The sequence below is a fragment of the Oryx dammah genome, unplaced genomic scaffold (assembly GCF_014754425.2).
Source record: "Oryx dammah isolate SB20612 unplaced genomic scaffold, SCBI_Odam_1.1 HiC_scaffold_1, whole genome shotgun sequence".
In the NCBI taxonomy this organism is placed as follows: Eukaryota; Metazoa; Chordata; class Mammalia; order Artiodactyla; family Bovidae; genus Oryx; species Oryx dammah.
In genome coordinates, this window is record NW_024070185.1 from 77,323,729 (window position 1) to 77,348,544 (window position 24,816).

A 24,816-nucleotide genomic window follows, 5' to 3' on the forward strand; every position below is an offset into this window, starting at 1 on the left:
TCTTCAAGAGCCCATTCATATAGAGACAAAAAGTTGCAGAACAGAGAATAACATTTGTCTTGTTGGAGGATTACAGGAACAGCATGACCTGACATATGTGGACAAGTGCAAGAACAAGGGTTCCAACACCAAGAAGCTTGCACCAACTAACCATGCTCCCCTCGCCCCACCTCACTTGGCCTTTAAAAGTGCCTTGCAGAAACCCTTTGGACAGCTTAGGGTTTTTTGGGTATGAGCCACCCTCACCCTGCATAGCCCTGCAATAAACCTTTCTTTGCTCCAAACTAGGATATTTTAGTTTGTTTGGCCTCACTGTGCATTGGGAGAATGAACTTGTGTTCAGTAACAATTTCACTTAACAAAACGGTCAATGATTATTTTTAGTCATACTGTGTCAAATCTCCCATTTCCTTCCCTTGATGACATCTGAGTTCACACATTTAACTTCAGATGTGATCCAAGCCTCATCCTCTCCCTCCTCCAGGGCTGACTTGAGGGAGAGGCCTGAGTGCAGGCAGGGAGGAGGTCTTGGCTGAACTCCTCGTCATCTCTGGTCTTCCAGGCCGTGCTCCTCCAGTGTGTAGGGGTGAGGAGCAGGGAGAGGCAAACAAGCGTTTCTTTTAGGTCATTGGGTCCCAGTGTAGCCCTCTTCCTGTTGGTTACCTCTGCCTCTCGGGTTAATAGTTAGTGACAAGATTCGGCCCAGCTGTAAACCTCCCAGTTGGTTGGCACAGCTTTCCAGGATCAGATGCAGGGACTGCTGGCGCCCTCTGGAGACAGGTATATCAGGAGGCCTGTGTCTGCAGGGGTCTTCCTCATGACGACACAGTTCCCTGCAGCCCCCTAGCACCCTCAGCTCGTACCACCAGCATCCAGCCCCTGGCTCTCTCACAGAAGATGCCAGAAAATCACCTCCATGGCTGCTCCCCTCCCTGGGGCATCGACACCATGCATCCCTGCCTCACCTTTTCTATCTGGTTCACTGACTCAGAGCACTCTGTTCACTAGTAATTCCATATCTATTGAGGCACAATTATGACCACACTTAGTAAAAACAGCCAGAAAATTCCACCTTTCTGATATTAAAAAGTTAAAATGGCCAAGGTCAAGCCAATAAAATGCAACACTGTAGCAGATTCAAAACACAAGGAAGATAAGACTATGTGGCCAAGAGCACCGTAGAGTGTGCAATTCTCTCTCTGCATCTTGAAAACGACTCCACACAAGTATGGATACCAAAACTGGCTGAGCTATTTAAGTACAAAGGAGTCAGGCCACTTCTCAGAGCACTCATCAGTTATAAAAGACAGTGCCAGGCTGCTTTGTGGTTTCATCTGCTACATTTTTATCTTTTTTCCCCCCAAACTTAACCCAAACTATTATTCTACACTGAGAATTCATCACATGGAAAGCCTTAAAATTCAACCCATTCCTCACTATTTGACTTTTCAAAATGAGGAAAGTATATTTTCCTCATTTTTGTACTTTCATAATTCTAAGGGGGATTAAAATAAACTTTCCAAGCTCTCACAAACAAATAAAAAGCAGCACCTTGAAGCTGAAGCCAAACATGAAAATGTTTAGCTCAAACAACAGCAAAGGTGGTTAGTGTTGTTTACCCAAGGAGCTGAGTTGCAGTTTCGTTAGACACAGGCAGAACTCATCACATAGGAGCTGGACGGATGTGGTTTTGTTTATGTTCACTCTTCTGGATTAGTTTTCTATTGCTGCGCATTTAGCAGACAAAAATTATTCCAAATAGAGCAGACCGAACAACAGAAACATGTTATCTCAGTCAGAAGTCTGGGTCCAGTGGGGTTAGAGGGCTCTCTATCTGGGCTGAATCCAGGAGCCTGCAGGCAAGGTGTCAGCAGGGCTGCGGGGCTCTGGGCACCAGCTTGCCTCCAAGGTTACTCAAGTTCTCGGCAGATTTCCTTTCCCTGGAGAACTGGAGATCTGGAACCTTGTTCTGGGCCTGGGTCGCCCCCAGTTTCTGGGATCGCCTGCATTCCTTGGCTCACAGCCTCCCCACTTCCATCACCAGAGTATTCAGCAGCAGTGCTTCAATCTCTCTGATGGATTTCTGCCTCCTTTCTCTGAGTCTTCTGCCTTCCTCTTCTGCTTTTAAGGGTTCACACAAGGACACTGACACATCCAGATAATCCAGGATAATGTCCCTGTTTAGAAGCTAGTTGGTAACTTTACATACATCTGCACATCCCTTCAGCAGTACCTAGATGAGCGTCTGAATAACCATGAATGGACATCCTGGACGCATCACTAGAGTTCTGCCAACCACACTCTTCTTCCCTTCCCCTTTACTAACTTGGCTTTTAGTTTAATTTTCTTCTTTGCATAGATGGAGATTCAAGCACTTTTAATAAGAATTTCACTTGCTTTCCACTCTTCTGATTTGAGGGGTGCTGGAGTGGCAGCATCTCTACCAAGGCAGGTAAAGCACTAGACTTGCCACCAGATGTGTGGGCAAGGGCTTGGGCCCTGGTGTTCACATCAGGGTGACCTGCACATGCCATGTTCATCTGCCAAGACAGTCTCCTCAGCCGTGAAATGGGGTAATGATACACTGCTTCCAGAACCGTTACAATTTAACAAGGCAACATACTTGGAAGCACTTTGTAATCCTACACTGCTGTATACGCATGTACAGACACGGATGCATACACAAACTCTTGATTCAGTTCAAATACCACCTCTCTTGTGACGTCTTCCCCAACCTCTGAAGGCAGAGCTCCTGGGGCTGGGCATGCTGCCATCCTGAATAAAATCAGGACCCTCTCTCAGAGGGAGAGCAGAGCACATTGTTGCCCAGCAGTGAAGTATCATGCAGATACAGCTGGTATCTCATAATAATCAGTGACACACAAACTTGTTTCAGAGAAAACCAGCAAAATCATACCCCAAAATCTCCAACACACAAAATACACACAAGCAGAGCTTCTCTGCCTCAGCCAGAGTTGGCAGGGGTGGGGTCGGGGGGATACTTTGGACCCCCACCCCTTTAGCCTCCCCCTCACATTACCTATCAGTAAATGTGAGCATGAACCACACACACCACACACACATTCCCCACGCAATTGCACATACAGATCACACGACACACACACACATACCACACAATCACATGCCAAATACCACACATTCATACAGATCACACCACACACACACACACACACACACACACACACATCTCTCAACAGGAGATAAGGTAGAAACTTTCAAATTAGGGAAAAGGTATATAAAAATGGTGGTGCCATTTGTTCAAATAACTTGGCTAATAAGGACAATTTTCATAAAGACGGGTATTTTTCCTCCGAGAGAAGTGGCTGAAGTCATTCTGCAGGAGGAATACACCTGCATGGCAAGGACGTCGTCTCTGGTGAGGAGCTGGTTGTGGTGCTGCACACTTGTGCTTGTCTTTAGGTCTTTTAGACTCGGGTGTAGAGAGTCATTCCCCCAACCCCCGGAGCTGATGTCCCGACCTGGCCCCAGCCCACTACCTACTCTCAGATCCAGAACTTGCTCCTGCTCCACTGTGGATTCAGCCAGTATTCACAGTGAAATAGAGAGTTCTGAAGGCAGGGGAGATCTTGGGGAGCGAGGGGTCCTCACTCCAGGTGAGGGCTGGGAGAGTGAGTGAGGCCCCGACAGTGAGAGGGGCGGGGCGGGGGCGGGGCGCAGGAGAGACAGCCCGCAGAGGAGAGAGCCTGGTGCTCCCGTACCCCCAACAAGTGGAGAGATAAATCCGGGGCCGGACTCCTGTTTTTCTCACTTCCTTCTGATCCCCATTACAGGGCACTGGCACACTTCTGAACATTTCAGTGAAACCTCAGCAAGCTGGGTTTGTGAAGTGAAACCTCAGCCGCACTCTCATTGGGATTCGAAGAGCCAGAGACAGGACCCCAGTTGCTGACCTGTCTGCAGAGGACCAGGGTCAAGTTCCCTCCTGCTGGACAGAAAGGAGGCGGCCTGCCTCGCAGATTTCCCAGAGGAGAGCAGGACCTGGATGATGGCCTGAAACAAGGCAGATGGTAAGGCATGGAGGATGGGAGTCCCTAGATCTGACCTTCCTTCTCCTTCCTCTCCTTCTCCCTGCCCCACCACTCTTCTTCCTTCCTCAGGCCTCAGTTCAGTTCAGTCACTCAGTCGTGTCCGACTCTTTGCGACCCCATGAATTGCAGCACCCCAGGCCTCCTTGTCCATCACTAACTCCCGGAGTTCACTCAAACTCATGTCCATCGAGTTGGTGATGCCATCCAGCCATCTCATCCTCTGTCATCCCCTTCTCCTCCTGCTCCAAATCCCTCCCAGCTTCAGAGTCTTTTCCAATGAGTCAACTCTTCACATGAGGTGGCCAAAGTACTGGAGTTTCAGCTTTAGCATCATTCCTTCCAAAGAACACCCAGGACTGATCTCCTTTAGAATGGACTGGTTGGATCTCCTTGCAGTCCAAGAGACTCTCAAGAGTCTTCTCCAACACCACAGTTGAAAAGCATCAATTCTTCGGCGCTCAGCTTTCTTCACAGTCCAGCTCTCACATCCATACATGACCACTGGAAAAACCATAGCCTTGACTAGACGGACCTTTGTTGGCAAAGTAATGTCTCTGCTTTTGAATATGCTATCTAGGTCATAACTTTCCTTCCAATGAGTAAGTGTCTTTTAATTTCATGGCTGCAGTCACCATCTGCAGTGATTTTAGAGCCCAGAAAAATAAAGTCTGACACTGTTTCCACTGTTTCCCCATCTATTTCCCATGAAGTGATGGGACCGAATACCATGATCTTCGTTTTCTGAATGTTGAGCTTTAAGCCAACTTTTTCACTCTCCTCTTTCACTTTCATCAAGAGGCTTTTTAGTTCTTCACTTTCTGCCATAAGGGTGGTGTCATCTGCATATCTGAGGTTATTGATATTTCTCCCAGCAACCTGGATTCCAGCTTGTGCTTCTTCCAGCCCAGCGTTTCTCAGGGTGTACTCTGCATAGAAGTTAAATAACAGGGTGACAATATACAGCCTTGACGTACTCCTTTTCCTCTTTGGAACCAGTCTGTTGTTCCATGCTTGCACTTGGACAAATGTCTCCTCTCCTCGGAAGCAACAGAGTACAAAGAAACTACAGCACTGAAACATATACATCACCGTATGTAAAACAGATGGCCAGTGCGAGTTTGATGTATAAAGCAGGGCACCCAAAGCCAATGTTCTGTGACAACCTGGGAGGGGGTTCAAGATGGAGGGGACACATGTATACCTATGGCCAATCCATACTGATGTATGGCAAAAACCATCACAATATCGTAAAGTAATTATTTCCCTGTGAAGGACAGGGAAGCCTGGCATGCTGCAGTCCTTGGGGTCTCAAAGAGTCAGACACAACTGAGCAACTAAACAATTATCCTCCAATTAAAATAGATACATTTTAAGAAATAAATAAAAATTAAAAATAACTGTGCATGCAGGGAAAATTACAAACAGCAAGTTATAAAAAAGGCCAAAACTCGGCTGCCAGTTCTGAGGTGTAGGGAGCAAAAGCAGGGTCCTTCACATGATCCCAGCACACAGCACCATCAAGGACTGGTTGGACCACCTAGGCTCCATCTCCTGATCCACCCACCAACTCCCCCACTACCCTCACTCCATTTAAGGGACCAGCTCACTGCCCAGGAAGCGAGCAAGGAAGCTTGTCACCTGTTTTTGTTCCCTCATATTCCAAGCACATCTTCATGTCTTGAAGAAGCACGGGTAACTCTGGTGCGAATGTCCCTGTCCAGTTCCCCCCTTGGGCTACGGAGCAGGCTCCAGCAGGCCCTGGCTCAGAGGGTGGGCCTGTTCCTGAGGGCTCCCTGTGAGCTTGTCATTCAGGGTCAGCTAGTGGCCTGAGGGAGCTGGGCGTCAGCTGCAAACTCAACCCCAAAGACGGGAGTTGTGAGGTAAACCTAAGAAACCCAACTGGTTGTTGAATCCAAAAATGAAATCAGGGGCTGATGCCCTTCCAGTCATTCTTTATCTTTCTAAAATGTAACACTAATCCCATTATTTGTTTGCTTAAGATAATTCTGTAGCTCCCCACTGACTTATGGATACAAACTCTGCAGCATAGCTTCCTAGCCCCTCATGACCTGAACACCATCCCCCCACCTCTCTTCACCTGCCCCCACCAGCCTCTGTGCAACTTGCTCCCTCTGCCTGCAGTACCTCCCCACCAGCCTCATCCCCATTACCAGCTCCTTTCTCCACTTTTGAAGCCCCCACATCCTTTAAGATCCAGGGTCTCACATCCCTGTACCTTTCTCAGAGGTCCACTTGGGGATGGGTCATTCCCACGTGCCCCCTTGGCAATCTCGTCCCTGCAAAATTGGCATCGTTGTTTATTGAAGCCGGGACTGTCTCCTCCATGGGACTCTGAGTTCCTTGTAGATAAGAACCACGTCTTACTCATTTTCACATTCCTTTCACTTGCCACAGTACCATGTACATCAGTACTTAATAAAAGTTTGACAGATCAACGAGTGAATGAATGCTCTCAACTAAGAGCTGCCAAGCTCATAAGCAGATTTTTCTCCGTGTCTCCAGTCAAAAGGCTGCTGGAATTACTCTTCAAAGAACAGAACCATTAAATCACTGAGGCAATAGGAAAGAACAAACACATTTTTTTGGATAGTCCTACAATCCTACAAACAATAGAAAGTGCAACTTCTAAACAAGGGATAAGAACATTAAACATAAAGCTTTGGGGGAAAAATAATCAGTCCTGAGGTTCTTTTTTCTACAATTCTGCAAAATTATCAAAACCTTAACCAATATTTGGGCCTCTTGACATTTTATGCCTTTCAAAGTACAGAATGTACCAGCATAACCGTGGACCAATGATGAGACAAAAAGTGTCACTGAAAAGTCCATTACCACATCCCATTTACCCAGATTTATCATTTCACATGAGCTATCATTTTGCTCCTCTCCTATCTCACCTCTTAAAAGCCTCATTATTAGGCACGGGGAGTGCATATTTGGATGGTAGAGAATTTGCAATTATCCTTAAGGTGCTTCCCAAAGCTATAAAGTCAGAGCTATAAATGGCAAGATGGGCAATGTAATTGTCAACAGAATATGAAACAACTCTGAAACTGAGTCAATCCTGCTTAGCCTAAACTGATGGTGCCAGTAGAGTGTATGTCTCAGGGGGATCTTATAAAGGGGGTTCAGGGAGCTGAATCAGAAAATGGGGTGGCCTAAGGCAAGGCTCTTACCCTCTCTTGGACTGAATTCATCTAAAAAAGGAGAGACTTGGTGACCTCTGAGGGCCTTTCCAGCACTAAGGATTCTACAGAAGAACAGAAAATTTCTGAAATACTAAGTAGAATAAATGAAATAGAGTCAAATGGGCCAACCCCCACAAGTTACACGATTCACTAAGCTGTTATTTTGTCCTGGGCTTTGTACTTCACACCATACAAATCTGGGTTTCTATAACCTCACAAGCTGTAACAGTATTTGGTGAATGGATTAAATAGACAGTAAATCCAAGCTAATACAGTACACCTAAGCCCCACAGGTTATTTAAATCAGATTCTACTTACACAACAATGTGAGAGACTTCTCAAGCACTCCCAGTAAGCCTTGTGAGGCTTATTCAAAAGGAGGCATATGACAGGGGACAGCCCAGAAACAGAGATACTCCTGAGAAGTTAAATGTGATGGCCATCCTGCTACAGTTCCCAAGTTAGCAAGGGGCCTGAGATTGGACTTACTAGTGTTCCACTGTACCTGTTCCTTGGGAGTATAAGCAAAATGACAGGCCCACATAAATACACCGTGCTCGAACCATACTGGTCATGAAATGTCCTCCCTGGGGAGATGCTGTGGAATCAGGGATGAAATTTTGTAAAATCCCTAATATGGTAGCCCTCAGTAGTCACTTTCCTGCTCAACTTAAGAATCAATTGATGTCCCAACATTTATTAATTGTATGATCTTTAGCAAGTTAGCGTCCTCATCTATGAAATGGGGATAATAGTACCTGTTGTAGGGTTGTTGTGAAGATTAAATAGGCATATACACAGTACCCAGGTCAGTGCCTATAACATAGTAGGTGCTCTGTAAATGCTAGCCTTTATTATCATCAAAGTGAAAGGCATTATTTTATTCACTCCAAGTATAAGACAGATGGACATGCTTTGGAGTGGTATTACTAAAAGGTTTTGTAAATTTGACGGGCTTAAAGATGGGCCAAGGACTCAATCATAAACTAATACAAATATAAGGTTGGAGTGTTTGGGTCATCTTATCCTTGTCTTATATTATAAAAAGCTATATTCCTCTAACTAAAATTCAATCTGGAAAGACAGGTTAAAAAACAGCTTATTTCTAAAGCCTATTGATTGGCCTTCAGTTAAAGTGATAAAAAAGAAGAAAGTATCTTCCTGGTAAAAATATACATTTATTTTAAATGTACTTTAGGTTGAGTCTATGAGATACAACTAACTTTAGGTAAGTATATTAGACAAAAATCTTTTCCCTCACCATTATAGTTAGAAAAGTGGCCTTAAGAGAAAGCAGAAAAGACAGAGAAAGACTTGTACAAACCATTACCTAGTTGATTAAACATAAAAAAAAAAAAAAAGACTCCAGACTATCTCTGCTTAAAAAATATATATATGGTTAGAAACAAAAATTGGATGGACTGCCTTGTTCCTAACTATCCATAAAAATACTGGTTGGGAAAATATAAGAATCATTCTCACCCCGGAAAGTGCTTCAGGCACACCTGGTCCTGTCAGGCGTCGCTCTGCCCACCTGCCTGAGGGGCCCTGCAGTGCGCGGTGATAACACAGCTGCCTATTTTCCCAGGGTCAGCAAACTCCCCACACAAGGCTGATGGGCTAGCTTGCTCACAGAGGTGGCACAGGCCGCTGGTTACCACCTGTGAGAGAAGTGCAGGTGGTCAGCAGAGGCACCCAAGGCGGGTCTGAGTCTCTGTTCTGCTACACACTAAAGTCTGGGTAAATCATCCTCTCCAAGCCCTGTGTTTCTCATATATTAAATGGAAATGCTAATGTCTCTGTTTATTAACAGTGTTTTTGTGAAGCTCAAATGAGATAACTTAGAAAAGAACTTCTTAAATTTTAAAGAGTTATTGAAATGTTCTTTATCTATGCATCACCTGTGGATGAAAGGCAGGGATCTGCAGTTCTGAGCAGTGGCTGGATGGAAATTGCTTTGAGATTATAACTGAGTAATATTACAAATTCATCCCATTATATGTGCTCATTGGTTTAACTGATGTAACTCAACAAAGGGAGCTCTGTTCCCTCTCAGCTTGCTCCCGGGGTCCACCTTGTTGTATGACGCGCCACAGAAGATGTACTCACTTTCAATATTAAGAGTTCACAACATTTGTGTCCTCTACTACTACCAAGAACTTTCAAGATACTGAAAAGTCAGCTCTTGGGATAATATTCTCTTGGAACAAGCCAGGAACAACAGGCTTCATCACTTGAGGAAATAATCTCTGAGTTTCAAGTAGGCAATGACAAAAATATGGTTCCTTTCTTGCCTGGTATACACAAAATAAACATGAGTTTGTCGACATGAGGGGCTTCCCTTGTGACTCGGCTGGTAAAGAATTCACCTGCAATGTGGGAGACCTGGGTTGGAAAGATCCCCTGCTGAAGGGAAAGACTACCCACTACAGTATTCTGGCCGAAGGAAGTACATGGACTATACCCATGGGGTCGCAAAAAGTTGGACATGACTGAGCGACTTTCACTTTCACTTTCTGTCTGGCATGTCTGAGTGGATATCTGCTGTTTTGACCTTTCCGGAGTGTCTTTTCCTTGTCACTTAAGACATGTGCTTTGCACAGAGCCACCACTTCAGGGATGGATGCTGAAGATGGCTGGGTTTTCAGGTAGGTTTCAGACACACATACCTGTGTAACAGACATAGCCTTTCCAGTAACAGAAAATTCAATTTAAATAGCCTAAACTCAGAAAGCAATTTATAGGCCCATGTAACTGATGCAATTGAGGTTTCCTGTACAGCTTGATGTGGGACTGAAGTGAGAAAAAGACTCATGTCTTTGTCCTTTGATGCTGGCTGTCTCGGACGCACTCTCCTCTCAGGGCTGCATTGTGGCTGCCAGCAGAATATCCTTCATTACCAAGGCAGGGTCTTTGTTTCAGCACTGCCTTCTCCAAGTCCCAACACTCTGTTTGGACTAGTTTAGATCATGTGCCCACTGCAGATGCTCAGCAGAAAGAAGAGCAGACTGACTTGGCTCAGGTCATATGCTCCACTCTGAAAGTTGGCAACCTAAGAACACAGATTTTGAAGGCTGGTTAGGGCAAAGGGGAGACTGGGTGTGCTCCAACCTGTAAGTGATCTGGGTCAGACAGTGGTTTAGTTTTTGTTATATTTTCATCTTGTATAGCTCTTCAGGAGGGTGAAATAAAGGTTGGCAAAATAGTTATGCATTGGACTTTCTTCTATGTGAAATACAATTTATAATCCTTTGACTTTTTTTAGATTCTGAAGTTCATCCCATCCAATCTATGTACTCTGTTTCAAGTGCTCACAGTTTGAAAGAAAAAGAAAAGAGATGAAATGTCAAACATTTCTAAGAATTAAAAGGAGGAAAAACAATCATAGATAATATAAAATCTAGGAAAGTATAAATAATTTTTAAAAATGACGCTGTAAACAGAATACATAACTTGACTTTACTATTTTACCATGAGCACTGAACATGTAAATATGGTCTTAAAATTTCCTACTTAATTACACCTTCAGCTAGAGAAAATAAGCTTACAGAGAAGTTGACCTATTTTCAAAGGTGTAGACTTCACATTTATTAAACACTAGCTAGCCTTTCTACTTTTTCAATAATGAACATCTTTGCCTTTTATAATTTCTTCACATTTGTCATTTATCATGGATCTTTATGTGGTTTAAAAGTACATTAAACATAATTGGAAGATCAGCATCAGAATTACTCTGAGCAGATTTTTCCTGATCCTCACCTCATCTTCACTTGGTACTCTATCAGTGATGCCTTTGAGATGGATAGTATCATGCATTTGATATTACAAAAATAAACCTTTCTAAATACTCAGAGCCAGATCTCTTTAGCTCTTTAAAGCTGTCTGGGTTTACAGCTAGAAAGGTACCACAAATCCATTTCCATTTTATGGGGGTGACCATCTTCTGCACAAATGCACACCCACAGAGACTTTGTCCACACTCACCAGTGTCAACTGTGTCCCAGACTCCCAAATAACACTCTGACTGGCCTGCATGATGCCTCCCATGCCACCAAAACAGGGCCATTCATTGGATTTAGGCACTGCCTGCTTAGCAAACTCAAACTGAAAAAAAAAAGTTTAATGACTCAATACCCTCAACAACCAGCCAAACTCTGAAGACTTGATTGGATTTGACAAAGGGTGCCAGCAGGTCCAAGCGCCTGAGTATAGAGAAGAAGGTATTTGAGGTGGGGCGGGAAGAATAAGTGGCATGGACCAAAGTCACTGTTCGGGTCTAGAAAGAGGAGGGCACCACCAAGGCAGAGTTCCCATAGCCAGTGTCAGCCCAGTGCAGGCAAGAGGTGGTTTATAAATATCATTAACAGTGAGAAACAACTGAAATGTAACATTTCAAGGACTCTATCTTCAAAACACTAATCATCATAAAGAAAATGAGACTTTCTTCTGAGTTTTCCTTTTTCAATGTGGAAATATGCTTTCACCAGAGTAATATTTACTTAACAATTGGTAATATTCTGTTGTGTAAAGTAGAATTGATGGATGTTAGTAGCTCAGTCGCGTTTGACTCTTTGCAACCGCATGGACTGTAACCCCCCAGGATTACAGTATCTTCTGTCCATGGAATTTTCCAGGCAAGAATACTGTAATGGGTTGCCATTTCCTTCTCCAGGGGATCTTCCTGACCCAGGGATCGAACCCGGGTCTTCTAGCGTTGCAGGCAGAGGAGTCTTTACTGTTTGAGCCACCAGGGAAGCAATAATTAATGACAACATTCTATCATGTAAAATAGAATTGATGGGTTAGTTGTGCATGCTCAGTCGCTCAGTCCTGTCTGACTCTTTGTGATCCCATGGACTGTAGCCCACCACGCTCCTCTGTCCATGGAATTCTCCAGGCAAGAATACTGGAGTGGGTTGCCATTTCCTTCTCCAGGGGATGTTCTTAACCCAGGGATTAAACCTGTGTCTCTTGCATTGGCAGGCAGGTTCTTTACCACTAGCACCACCTGGGAAGCCTTTCAATTAAAATATTGCTTCTACAGGTTTTTCCTTAATGGAGAACTAGTGTTTAACCTTTCACCAAAATAAGAAAAAAGTTCACTAATTTTCAATTATTATTTTATAATTATTAAAATAAATATAGGAAAGCAAAAAGATTTATAAAGATACATTTATCATCTCATTACTGTAATTTATTTCTGGATCATGCACACAAACAACTCCATTAGTACACTTATTATATTATCCATTTCAGTGCTTATATTAAATATGATTAGCTTAATTTGGATAATTGAAATTTAGAAGTATCATATTCACTGTGGTTAATGTAGTATCCGAAGTGGAACACCAGCTTACTTATTTGTAATTAGGATTTAGACAAATCTCCATGTTTCTAAACACCACACAAAAAGTGGTAGAAGTGGCAGAGACTGATTAAGAACAATACTTAATCCAGAACAAAATCCTGTATTCAAACAACACTATGACTGCAATAAAGAAAAAGCCATTGTGAACCATAGGTTTTTGCCAGATGAATTTTATAAACTCAAGAAAGACCGACCCTTAAGCTTTTAACATTCCTCATTTTAGGGGGAAAAGCAAAGGACAGCATCTCCTTCTTTGGTAAGAACATGAGGCTAGTTGTCAAGAGACCTGGGCTAAAGACCCAGCTCTGCCCCAATGACTTTCTTGATCTCTGTCTATTTTGTTGATTCTACAAATTATCTTGCTCTAACTCATCTCTGGTGCTGACTTCCAATTCATAGGTCCTGTGATTCTTAGGAAACTGTGATGCTAACAGAACATCAGATCATATCAGCGGTTCATACCGTGTGACTCCAACAACATCACCATCTGAGAAGTTTTAAGAAATGCACATTTGGGGCCCCTGCCCCAGATCCACAGAATCAGTCATCTGTGTTTTGAGAAGCAAGTTCTCCAAGTGATTCTGATGCACACAATTTGAGAACCAATGGGTTAGATCAAAACTACAGTTATGAAATTCACAGTTCCAAATGTGAAGTAAATCAAGTAAGTCTAAATTCATTTATTCAGTTCAGTCGCTCAGTCATGTCCGACTCTTTGCTTATTAAACTTGGTTTATCAACCACGCTTCCCTGATAGCTCAGTTGGTAAAGAATCCACCTGCAATTCAGGAGACCCTGATTTGATTCCTGGGTTGGGAAGATCCGCTGGAAAAGGGATAGGCTACCCACTCCAGTATTCCTGGGCTTCCCTTGTGGCTCAGCTGGTAAAGAATCCACCTACAATGCAGGAGGCCTGGGTTCAATCCCTGGGTTGGGAAGGTCCCCTGGAACAGGGAAAGGCTACCCACTCCAGTATTCTGGCCTGGAGAATCCCATGGACTGTGTAATCCATGGGGTCGCAAAGAGTCAGACACGACTGAGTGACTTTCACTTTCACTTTATCAGCCACATTCACTATCAGGATTACGGCACTGAAGGCATCTCAGTCATTTTATGAAAATCTAAAAAGGTAAAATTTAGGGCATTTTTAGCTACAAATATCCAATGATATTTAGTTTACTCCTAATTAGAAAAGTTAGGATTTAAATTATTTCTTACTTTCAAAGTTATTTATTGTTAGTCATCTCCTAATTATAAAGAGCTTCTCTTCAATCTTATGAATAATTATTTAATACAAAGCATGTTCAGGTGTGCAACATATACTAAAAGATATGCCTCATCAATATAAAGTATGATAGCAGCATATGGTAAGAGGTTTTTATACTGCTAACGTAAGAAACACATACTCTGAGTTCTTCTGCATATTCTAGTAGCTGCAGTTGCCTTTCATATAAGACTTCTCTGATTTTTAATTTCTAGTTTTGTAAGAGCCAAGAAAAGTTCACATACAGACATAGTGGCTCTATAATCCACGCTCTGAAAAAATTATAGTTATATATGTAATTACTTTCTATTAATATATAAAATAATAAAATAATTAACTTTACAAATTATTAAATAAATAATGCTAAAGTATCCTATTTCCTAAATCAGGTCACCACACACTAAGAGGGCTAGTTCAACTTCACAATCTATTTTAGTGTTTACTTTCTGAGATTAGTAAGAATTAGGCTATTTAGAGATAGGACCTCAATATTATGGCCCCTTGCTATGTTTTTAAACATGGTTCCTCTGGTGCCAAAAAGAAGCCACACTGTGGGTGAAATATCTCAAATAAGACAATAAAAATTGTTGATATGGAAAGTGCAAAAATCTGAAACACTTTTATAATTTCTTTTTCATTATTACAGGTCTCTAAAGAAAGATTTTGAAAAATTCTCCAGAATATGTGAAGATAACATGCCAAAACTGAGGCACCCAAGCCCTGGCAAGTCTGTTCATACATTATCTTTTTGGATTTGTTTTGTTACAACAGAAACTTAGTTCTTAGAGCATTTATCCAATGTCATTGGACTTGTTTTATTTTGCTTCATAAATAAGGACAAAGTCATTCCTGCAGCAGGACAGCTTAAACTTGGGAAGATGTCACTATAAGAAAAAGCTGAAATTCACTGCCTTTTCTAGGACTCAGTTACAGTGTCAGCAAGCCCTAAATGAATTCATGTCAGCACACTTAATAACTGCACAGTTCAGGAGATGCAGCATAAGCTTCATATACATTTAACACTGGCTCACACCCTCACTACATTTTTAAAGCTTTTTAATAGTCTGCAGCAGCAGACTTTAGGTGCACCCATGAGACACAATTTTAGAGAAAAGAGCTGTTCAAATATATTTTTATGATAGGTATGCCTCTACTACATAAACAACACTATAAGCATTTTTTTCACAAATTTTTATCAATGTATTCAGATGTCAGATTATTGTAATATTTCCCCAAAGATTCCATAGACCAAATAATCTGAGCTAGTTAAAAAGGATGACAAAATGAATGCAACATTTAATATAGTTTTTATTTGTTTAATTTGGTAAATGTAGAATGTAATGGTTTCAAGGCAAACTCTGGATGATTTCAGTCACAACTCAACAGTTAACATGATTGTGAAGAACAGTCTTATCTTCAATATCTACCCATCCTTACACAGACACATCTACAGGAATCCATGTACATATATATTAGTTTTCAGTAACTCAGGATTCTCAACAACTCTGGAATTTAGACTTTATATTCTCACGCACTTCAAAATTATCCATTTGATGCAGGATATATAACCATAAGATTAAAAACTCATGCAGTGACACTCAGGGTATTTTTTAAAAAGTAAATCCAATATTTGATACTTCAATGCTATGTAAAGTGCATTGAAAATCTAAAATAAAACAAGTGCCAATTTTATCATGAATTAATAACATATTTATTGTCTTGAAACCAAACAGGTCCAAGATGCTTTCCGTCTTTCTGAGTCAGCTTTCTATAAAGTCATTTCTCTCAAACTTCCTATGTAACAAAAACCAAGATATTTCATTTCTTCTTTGCAATTAATAAGTGATGGCAAAGGGTTCAAGATAGGTATGTTCTTGATTCAGAATCAGAAAGTACTTCTTCTTGGGCAGAAGGTTCATAGTCTCCTGTGTTTTCAGCCAATTCAATATCTAAGTCATCATTACTTTCTGCACTGTAATCAACCTCTTCAAGGAATCGAGGTTCATCTTCATCCAAAACATAAGTGGTGGGGCTGTAGCCAAAGTATACAGAACACACAAGACTTAGTTAGGTTACAAGGCTTTAAAGCAAGATTATTTGACTATACTGGGTTAACTTTGATTTCAGTATAATACAAGCAGTAATTTGGGTTAATTTTTAAAATGTTATCCAAATGAACAAATTAAGACATTTGTAATAGCTGAAAATAATTGCATTGATAATATAGGGTGAAATGCTAACTTTTAATTATCTGACAAGAGTATCAATATATATCCTACAATTAGATAGCTAAAAAAAAAAAAAAGGACTCTCTCAGTAGGTTACTTCATGGAAGGATTTCATCAATTTGTAGGCTTAGGAGTTTATTTTGATCACTATAAATCAAGTAAAAGATAATTTCAAGAAGCTTTATAAGAAACTGTGGTATCTAATTGGTTCCTCCAGTAATACCCTGAAACCACTTATTCTAAGTCTACAATCATTTGCCATAAGAACAGCCCATATACCCATCTTCTCAGACTCCACTGGTCAAGAATAAAAATAAAAACAAGGGAACATTCCATACCCAGATTAATTACTTTCCCTTGGGACACAGAAAAAGATATTTGCTTAAAAGCGCTAAGTGCTTCTAAATATTTTATTAGGTAGGCTGTTTGGGATTAAGGCAACCCTTCCACTAGGTAACATATTCTTTCCTCTTCAAAAAAATCACATATTCTGATTTCTCCCCATTTGGGAGACTCTACACACACACACACACACACACACTCAAAGAAACATTACAGAAATATCTCAATATCCCCGCTTTGTGACCAAAATGATCTAAATTTCATATAGATCTATGTTTGTTTATAACCTACCTACTTCCAAAAAAGAATTTTCTATTGCTGATGCAATTAAAAGCTATAAAATCAGATAATAAAAAGGGAACAATAATATTTTCAAATGAGCAGAGAAGCTGATGTTATTAGGCACCGAAAATGAAAGAATTCTGCAACTGAATACTAAATTCAGTTCAAATATCTGAAGTTTAAACAGAAAAGACAAGTTAATGGATTATATGGTTCTAATTTTATGAGAAGGCAAATCTCATCTGATGAGAGTATCATTTTTCCTAGAATTGTTTTAATATTGCTCATTAAAGGAAAGAGAAAAATATACTGCAAAATCAACTTGATCTTGTATAGTAAACTTTCTCTTAAACGTTCAGAGCTTGCACCATGACACAGCAGTACTGATAAATCAGGCTGAGTGGTTTGGAGGATTGTATAAGCCTTTACAACACATTTAACGTTCGTAAGAACAATTTCATTGTTACACAACTAAAATATCATCACTCCGTTAGGATTTTAGGGAAAAAAGTTGAATTAATTATTTGACTTTAAAATGACAATTATTCTTTTACTTTCAAAAACCTATGATTCATTCTATTTTGACCATGGTGCTTCAAATTTTCAGGGTGTTTTTCTCTCTGCAATTTTTTTGAAGAATTTGAGCAGATAGGTGTTAGTGCTTCTCTGGCCCTGGGCTTTTGTTTGCTGGAAGATTTTTTATCACAGTTTTTATTTCACAGCTTGCTATTGGTCTGTTCATATTTTGTCTTCAGTGCTTGTGATTAGTCTGTTCATATATGTTTTCCTGGTTCAGTCTTGGAAGCTTGTACTTTTCTAAGAATCTGTCCATTTCTTTCAGGCTCTCCATTTTATTGGCATATAGTTGCTTGTAGTAGCCTCTTATGATGTTTTGTATTTCTGTGGTATCAGTTGTAATTTCTCCTTTTTCATTTCTAATATTATTGACTTGAGTATTCTTTTTTTCTGATGAATCTGGCTAATGGTTTGTCAACTCTGTTCATCTTCTCAAAGAAACAGCTTTTAGTTTTATTAATCTTTGCTACTGTTTTCTTCATTTCTTTCTCACTTATTTCTGCTGACCTTTAGGATTTATTTCCTTCTACTAATTTTGTGTGTTTTTTGTTCTTTTTCTAGCTGCTTTAGGTGTAAGGTTAGGCTGCCTATTTGATGATTTTCTTGTTTCTTGAGCTAGGCTTGTATTACTTTAAACTTCTCGCTTAGTACTGCTTTTGCTGAATCCCATAGGCTTTGGGTTTTGTTGTCATCTGTTTCTAGATGTTTTTTCATTTCCTCTTTGACTTCTTCAGTGACCTTGTGGTTATTAGAAGCGTATTGTTTAGCCTCCATGCGTTTGTATTTTTTTTTTACAGTTTTCTCCCTGTAATTTATATGTAATTTCATAGCACTGTGGTTAAAAAAAAAATGCTTGATATGATTTAAATTTTCTTAAATTTACCAAAGCTTGATTTGTGACCCAAGATGTACTCTTTCCTTAAGAATGTTCCATGTGCACTAGTGGAAAAACGTGTATTTTGCAGCTTCTGAATGGAATATCCTAATGATATCAATTAGGTGCATCTGATCTAATGTGTTATTTAAGGCTTATGTTTCCTTATTAATTTTCTGTTTGGATGATCTGTCCATTGGTGTGACTTAAGTGTTATGTGAAGTGAAGTTGCTCAGTCGTGTCCGACTCTTTGAGACCCCATGAACTGCAGCCCACCAGGCTCCTCTGTCCATGCAATTTTCCAGGCAAGAGTACTGGAGTGGGTTGCCATTTCCTTCTCCAGCGTATCTTCCCAACCCAGGGATCAAACCCAGGTCTCCTGCATTGTAGCCAGATGCTTTTACCATCTGAGCTATTAGGGAAGTCCTAAGTGCTGTAGTCCCCCACTATTATTTGTGTTACTGTTGACTTCCCCTTTTATAGCTGTTAGCATTTGCCTTGTATATTGAGGTGCTCCTTTGTTGGGTGCAGATATGTTTATAATTGTTATGTCTTCTTCTTGGATTGATTCAATCAATTGATCAACAATTATTGTTCTTCCTACATAATAGTCTTTATTCTAAAGTCTATGTTATCTGGGATGAGTACTGCTACTCCAGCTTTCTTTCGATATCCATTTGCATGGAATATTTTTTTCTAGCTCCTCACCTTCAGTCTGTACTGTTTGCCTAGGTCTGAAGTGGGTCTCTTGTACATAGCATATGTATAGATCTTGCTTTTGTATCCATTCAGCCAGTCTGCATCTTTTGTTTGGAACATTTAATCCATTTACATTTAAAGTAATTATTGATATTATGATCCTATTACCATTTACTTTATTGTTTTGGGTTTGTCTTTGCAGGTCTCTTCTTTCTCCTGTGTTTCCTGCCTAGAGAAGTTCCCTTAGTACTTGTAAAGCTGGTTTGGAGGGTGCTGAATTCTCTTAACTTTTGCTTGTCTGTAAAGCTTTTGATTTCTCTGTCGAATCTGAATGAGATCCTTGCTGGGTAGAATGATCTTGATTGTAGGTTTAGTGATTTGCTAGGAAAATTTACAAGATTTAGCACAGAGTTATAGTCAAAGCTATTACTTATTACACTTAAGATATACAAAGGAAAATCAACCAAAAGAAAAGGTGCATGGGGCAAAGTCCAGAGGAAACCAAAGCCCAGCAAGAGCCACAGCCAAGAGGTAGAGTAGTCATCAAAGCTTTCAGCAATGTCAAAAGAATGGGCAAAAGCTGGAGTTCCAGGTTGCCAAGTTTCCTGGAAGAAAGGAGTTACAGAGATGTGACACCCAATGGCTTTTCTCTAGTGGCATTTGACAAATTCTTAAAATAAACAGAGCAAGAAGCTGAAAAGCAAAGCAGAAAGCAGCAAAACAATTACAACAGAAAATAACAGAATTTGGGGCAGTCTTGTGAGAAACCCTGGGCCTACAACTGTGACCTCTGGAAGGGGACCCTTATAAAGGGGGCAGGGATGAATGAAGAATTACACGTTTCATAAGTTTTACAAACCTACATCAAATCAGCTCAGTTCCTCACTAAATTGGGGCAATCTGCCCTACACTATGGCCTGTCAGAGGAGAGACTGATCCCCTTCAAATGAATATGTGCCCTTCCTTATTCTGACAGCCTTATTTTGAAGTTTCAAAAGGACATCTATGTAAGAAGAATAATTTTATTCTTTTTCTTAAGTTTTATTTTTGATGGGTACTGTTTTTTTTAAAAAGTCTTTATTAAATTTGTTACAACATTGCTTCCGTTTTATGTTTTGGTTTTTTGGCCATGAGGCATGTGGAATCTTAGCTCCTCAACCAGATATCAAACCCATACCCCACTGGAAATGCTGCTTAATGGTATGAGGATCTCCTCTGGGCAGATGATTTAAAAAAAAAAAAATGGTATTAGACAGAGGTGATTGTATAATATTGTGAACATACTAAATGCCATTAAATTGTTCATTTTAAAATGGTATATTTTATCCTATGTGAATTTCATCTCAATTATAAAAAATCCAAACACTAATTGATTATAAGATAGTAAATAGGCTTCATTTTAAACATGGCTGTATTTTAAATTACAATAAAACACTGTGTAGTTTGTTATTTTTCAACTTTACTTTTCCATAACGTTTTAAAACAAACTTAAAATCATATGCTGAATATCCTGAAATTTAGTCACCATCACAAATCCTAATGAGAAACATTATTAACTGTTTTCAATAAGTAAGTGTTAAGTGTTAGTCGCTCAGTCGTGCCCGACTCTTTGTGACCCCATGGACTGCAGCCCTCCAGGCTCCTCTGTCCATGAGATTTTCCAGGCAAGGATACTGGAGTGGGTTGCCATTTCCCAGTATACTGGAGTGGGTTGCCATTTCCTTCTGCAGGGGATCTTCCCAACCTAGGGATCGAACCCTGATCTCCTGCACTGCAGGCAGATTCTTTACCAACGGAGCTACAAGGGAAGCCCATTAACTGTTTTACCAGTTCTCAAATCCTTTAAAAAACGGTCGCTAAAAATACTGTTTCATACTGTTAAGTTATGACCAACCTAGATAGCATATTCAAAAGCAGAGACATTACTTTGCCAACAAAGGTCCGTCTAGTCAAGGCTATGGTTTCTCCTGTGGTCATGTATGGATGTGAGAGTTGGACTGCGAAGAAGGCTGAGTGCCGAAGAATTGATGCTTTTGAACTGTGGTGTTGGAGAAGACTCTTGAGAGTCCCTTGGACTGCAAGGAGATCCAGCCCATCCATTCTGAAGGAGATCAGCCCTGGTATTTCTTTGGAAGGAATGATGCTAAAGCTGAAACTCCAATACTTTGGCCACCTCATGTGAAGAGTTGACTCATTGGAAAAGACTCTGATGCTGGGAGGGATTGGGGGCAGGAGGAGAAGTGGATGACAGAGGATGAGATGGCTGGATGGCATCACGGACTCGATGGACGTGAGTCTGAGTGAACTCCGGGAGTTGGTGATGGACAGGGAGGCCTGGCGTGCTGTGATTCATGAGGTCACAAAGAATCGGACAAGACTGAGCGACTGAACTGAACTGAATTGAAAAATACTGTTTAATAGTTCAGCTAACAGATAAAAACACTTTTGCTGGGGACTGCCCTGGTGGTCCAAAGATTTAAGACACTACACTCCCAATGCAAGCAGCCAAGGTGCGATCCCTTGTTAGGAAGCTACAGCCTGTATGCTGTAACTAAGCCCACAAATGGCAATGAAGATTCCAAGTGCTGCAACTAACACCCAGTGCAGCCAAATTAAAAAATTTTTTGCTAAGTTCAAAAACACTATGTGGCTGTGTATGGTTGGGCCACTCAAGATGGCTTTACTCCTGCTCTGTGTACATCCCTGCTCAAGGAGTCCTTGCCTCACCCAGAGCCTGTTCACATGATTAACCTTCCCTCTTAATCATGGAGCCTAATCAATAACTTGCCCCACTTCCCATCCCTCCACTCCTGGCTAGTGACTATTCTACTTTTTGGATCAGAATGGCTCCAGCTCAGTTCAGTTGCTCAGTCATGTCTGACTCTTTGTGACCCCATGGACTGAAGCATGGTAGGCCTCTCTTGTCCATCACCAACTCCTGGAGTTTACTCAAACTCATGTCCATTGAGACAGTGATGCCATCCAACCATCTCATCCTCTGTCGTCTCCTTCTCCTCCAACCTTCAATCTTTCCCAGCATTAGGGTCTTTTCTAATGAGTCAGCTCTTTGCATCAGGTGGCCAAAGTATTGGAGTTTCAGCTTCAGCATCAGCCCTTCCAATGAATATTCAGGACTGATTTCCTTTGGGATGGACTGGTTCGATTTCCTTGCAGTCCAAGGGACTCTCAAGAGTCTTCTCCAACACCACAGTTCAAAAGCATCAATTCTTCGGTGCTCAGCTTTCTTTATAGTCCAACTCTCACATCCATACATGACCACAGGAAAAACCATAGCTTTGACTAGATGGACCTTTGTCAGCAAAGTAATGTCTCTGCTTTTTGATATGCTGTCTAGGTTGGTCATAACTCTTCTTCCAAGGAGTAAGCATCTTTTAATTTCATGGCTGCAGTCACCATCTGCAGTGATTTTGGAGCCCCCCAAAAATAAAGTCCGTCACTGTTTCCACTGTTTCCCCATCTATTTGCCATGAAGTGATGGGACAAGATGCCATGATCTTAGTTTTCTGAATGTTGAGCTTTAAGAATGGCTCCACCCACTATTAATAGTTTATCAAAGTGGTGATGAGGAACAGGCCCTTTCTGGTTTCCCTAGTAACTGACAAAACAACCTGACACCAATTCCCTGTAAAACTGGTAACACCCACACCCACCACCATAGCAAAAACTGCTCCTTGTCCTACCCACTGTCTGCTCTCCAGGACCTTACATCACACGTGTTAGAACTCACTATCAGAGAAAACCACTGATCTCTCTAGTTATCTTTGGGTGCTTTATTTGGTCTTACTGCTGGGCAACTACAAGAATTGCAGGCCTGCAGGGTGCAGCCCAACAAGGTTTAAGTTCTCAAATGACTTTCACCAACATTCCCAGCTTTGACCTAAAAGAAACACACCCCCTAGGAAAGATATAAGGCAGACTTAGTGTTGTATGAAATGGAATTTTTATTATACAGCAAATACGATTGGGTAAAATTAAAGTGATTTGTGTGTGGTAATTTCCAACAAATGCCCTAACACTATAAAATACAATTAAATTATAATTTCTTTTCATTTCACTGAAAAAAAAGTTGTATAACTTATGATAAACATAGTGGATCTCAAAAGCCACTAGGATGACAGAAAAAAATAACTTTTTAAAAAGGATAAATACATAAAAAAAAGAAAACTGAAGAGATAATAGCAAAGATGAGATAGCAACAAAATGTTGGAAGATGGAAGAAGATGGATGAAAACAGGAGGCTTGAGTTCTAACTTGCTCCACTTTGCTGAGGAGCAAAGGGAGGGGAGGCCAAGGAAAAAAGTGCCGATTTGTATCACAAAGTACTAGAAAAGTTCAGGAATTGAAGATAATGGTTATCAGGGGAAACTGAAAATAGAATTGGTAAAAAGGTTTTATAAGAGCAATCAGACCTTTAGATCTCCTTGCTTAGGCCATCCCTAATCCAAATAGAAGGAAGCTGATTTTTCAAAGATGTTTTATCAGAGACGCTATTCACTTAAGAGTCAAAAGGCAGAAAGGGGGAAAAGTGAGAAGAGTAAGTAAAAGCCTCCTCTAAATAAGTTCTACTGGGCTCCCACAATGCTGGACTTAAAAGCCTGGGCAATGTTTATCAATTTTTAAAAAATCATTCTCCCGAGTCTTTTTTTTTTTTGAGAGTTTCTTTCCCCCTAATCTCCCCTTAATTCATTGCAATTAAGAATTTTGTGTGTGTGTGTGTGATCTTACACTGTTGATTTTTATTTTTAATTAATTTATATTTTAATTGGAGGATAATTATAATATTGTGGTGGTGTTTGCCATACATCAACATGAATTGGCCACAGGTATACATGTGCCCTGCCCAACCTAATCCCCCTTCTCCACCCTATCTCAGAGCACTGGCTTTGGGTACCCTGCTTCACACATCAAACTTGCACCGTCATCTATTTTACATATGGTAATATACATGCTTCAGTGCTACTCTCTCAAATGATCCCACCCCCACCTTCTCCCACTGAGTCCAAAAGTTTGTTTTTTACATCTGTGTCTCCTTTGCTGCCTGCATGTAGAATCATCGGTACCGTCTTCCTAAATTCCATACGTATGTGTTAATATGCAGTAGTTGTCTTTCTCTTTCTGACTTGCTTCACTCTGTATAGTAGGCTCTAGGTTTGTCCATCTCATTAGAACTGACTCAAATGTGTTCCTTTTTATAGCTGAGTGATATTCCGTTGTGTATATGTACCACAACTTCTTTATCCATTCATCTGCTGATGAACATCTAGGTTGTTTCCATGCCCTGCTGCTGCTGCTAGCTATTGTAAATACTGCTGCAATGAACACTGGGACATATGTCTCTTTCAATTCTGGTTTCCTGAACACTGTTCTCCATAGTGGCTGTACTAGTTTGCATTCCCACCAACAGTGTAAGAGGGTTCCCTTTTCTCCACACCCTTTCCAGCATTTATTGCTTGTAGACTTTTGGATATAGCCATTCTGACCTGTGTGAAATGATACCTCATTGTGGTTTTGATTTGCATTTCTCTAATAGTGTGTGCTGTTAAGCATCTTTTCATGTGTTTATTAGTTATCTGTATGTCTTCTTTGAAGAAATGTCTGTTTAGTTCTTTGGCCCACTTTTTGATTGGGTTGTTCATTTTTCTGGTATTGAGCTGCATGAGCTGCTTATATATTTTGGAGATTAATTTGTCAGTTGTTTCATTTGTTATTATTTTCTCCCATTCTGAGGGCTGTCTTTTCACCTTGCTTATAGTTTCCTTCATTGTGCAAAGGCTTTTAAATTTAATTAGGTCCTCTTTGTTTATTTTTGTTTTTATTTCCATTACTCTAGGAGGTAGGTCATAGAGGATCTTGCTGTGATTTATGTCAGAGAGTGTTCTGCTT

General features: G+C 40.7%; 1 protein-coding gene across 2 annotated transcripts in view; it reads right to left on the minus strand.

Annotated features, from left to right (window-relative positions):
* Window positions 1–15,199: 15,199 nt before the first annotated feature.
* Window positions 15,200–24,816, minus strand: part of AGTPBP1 (ATP/GTP binding carboxypeptidase 1) — a 191,752-nt gene continuing 182,135 nt past the window's right edge. For both annotated transcript variants that reach the window (XM_040244800.1, XM_040244791.1), the window contains one exon: window positions 15,200–15,943. In XM_040244800.1, coding sequence (XP_040100734.1) covers window positions 15,769–15,943 — 175 coding nt within the window. In that variant the 3' untranslated portion in view covers window positions 15,200–15,768. The remainder of the gene's footprint in view (window positions 15,944–24,816) is intronic.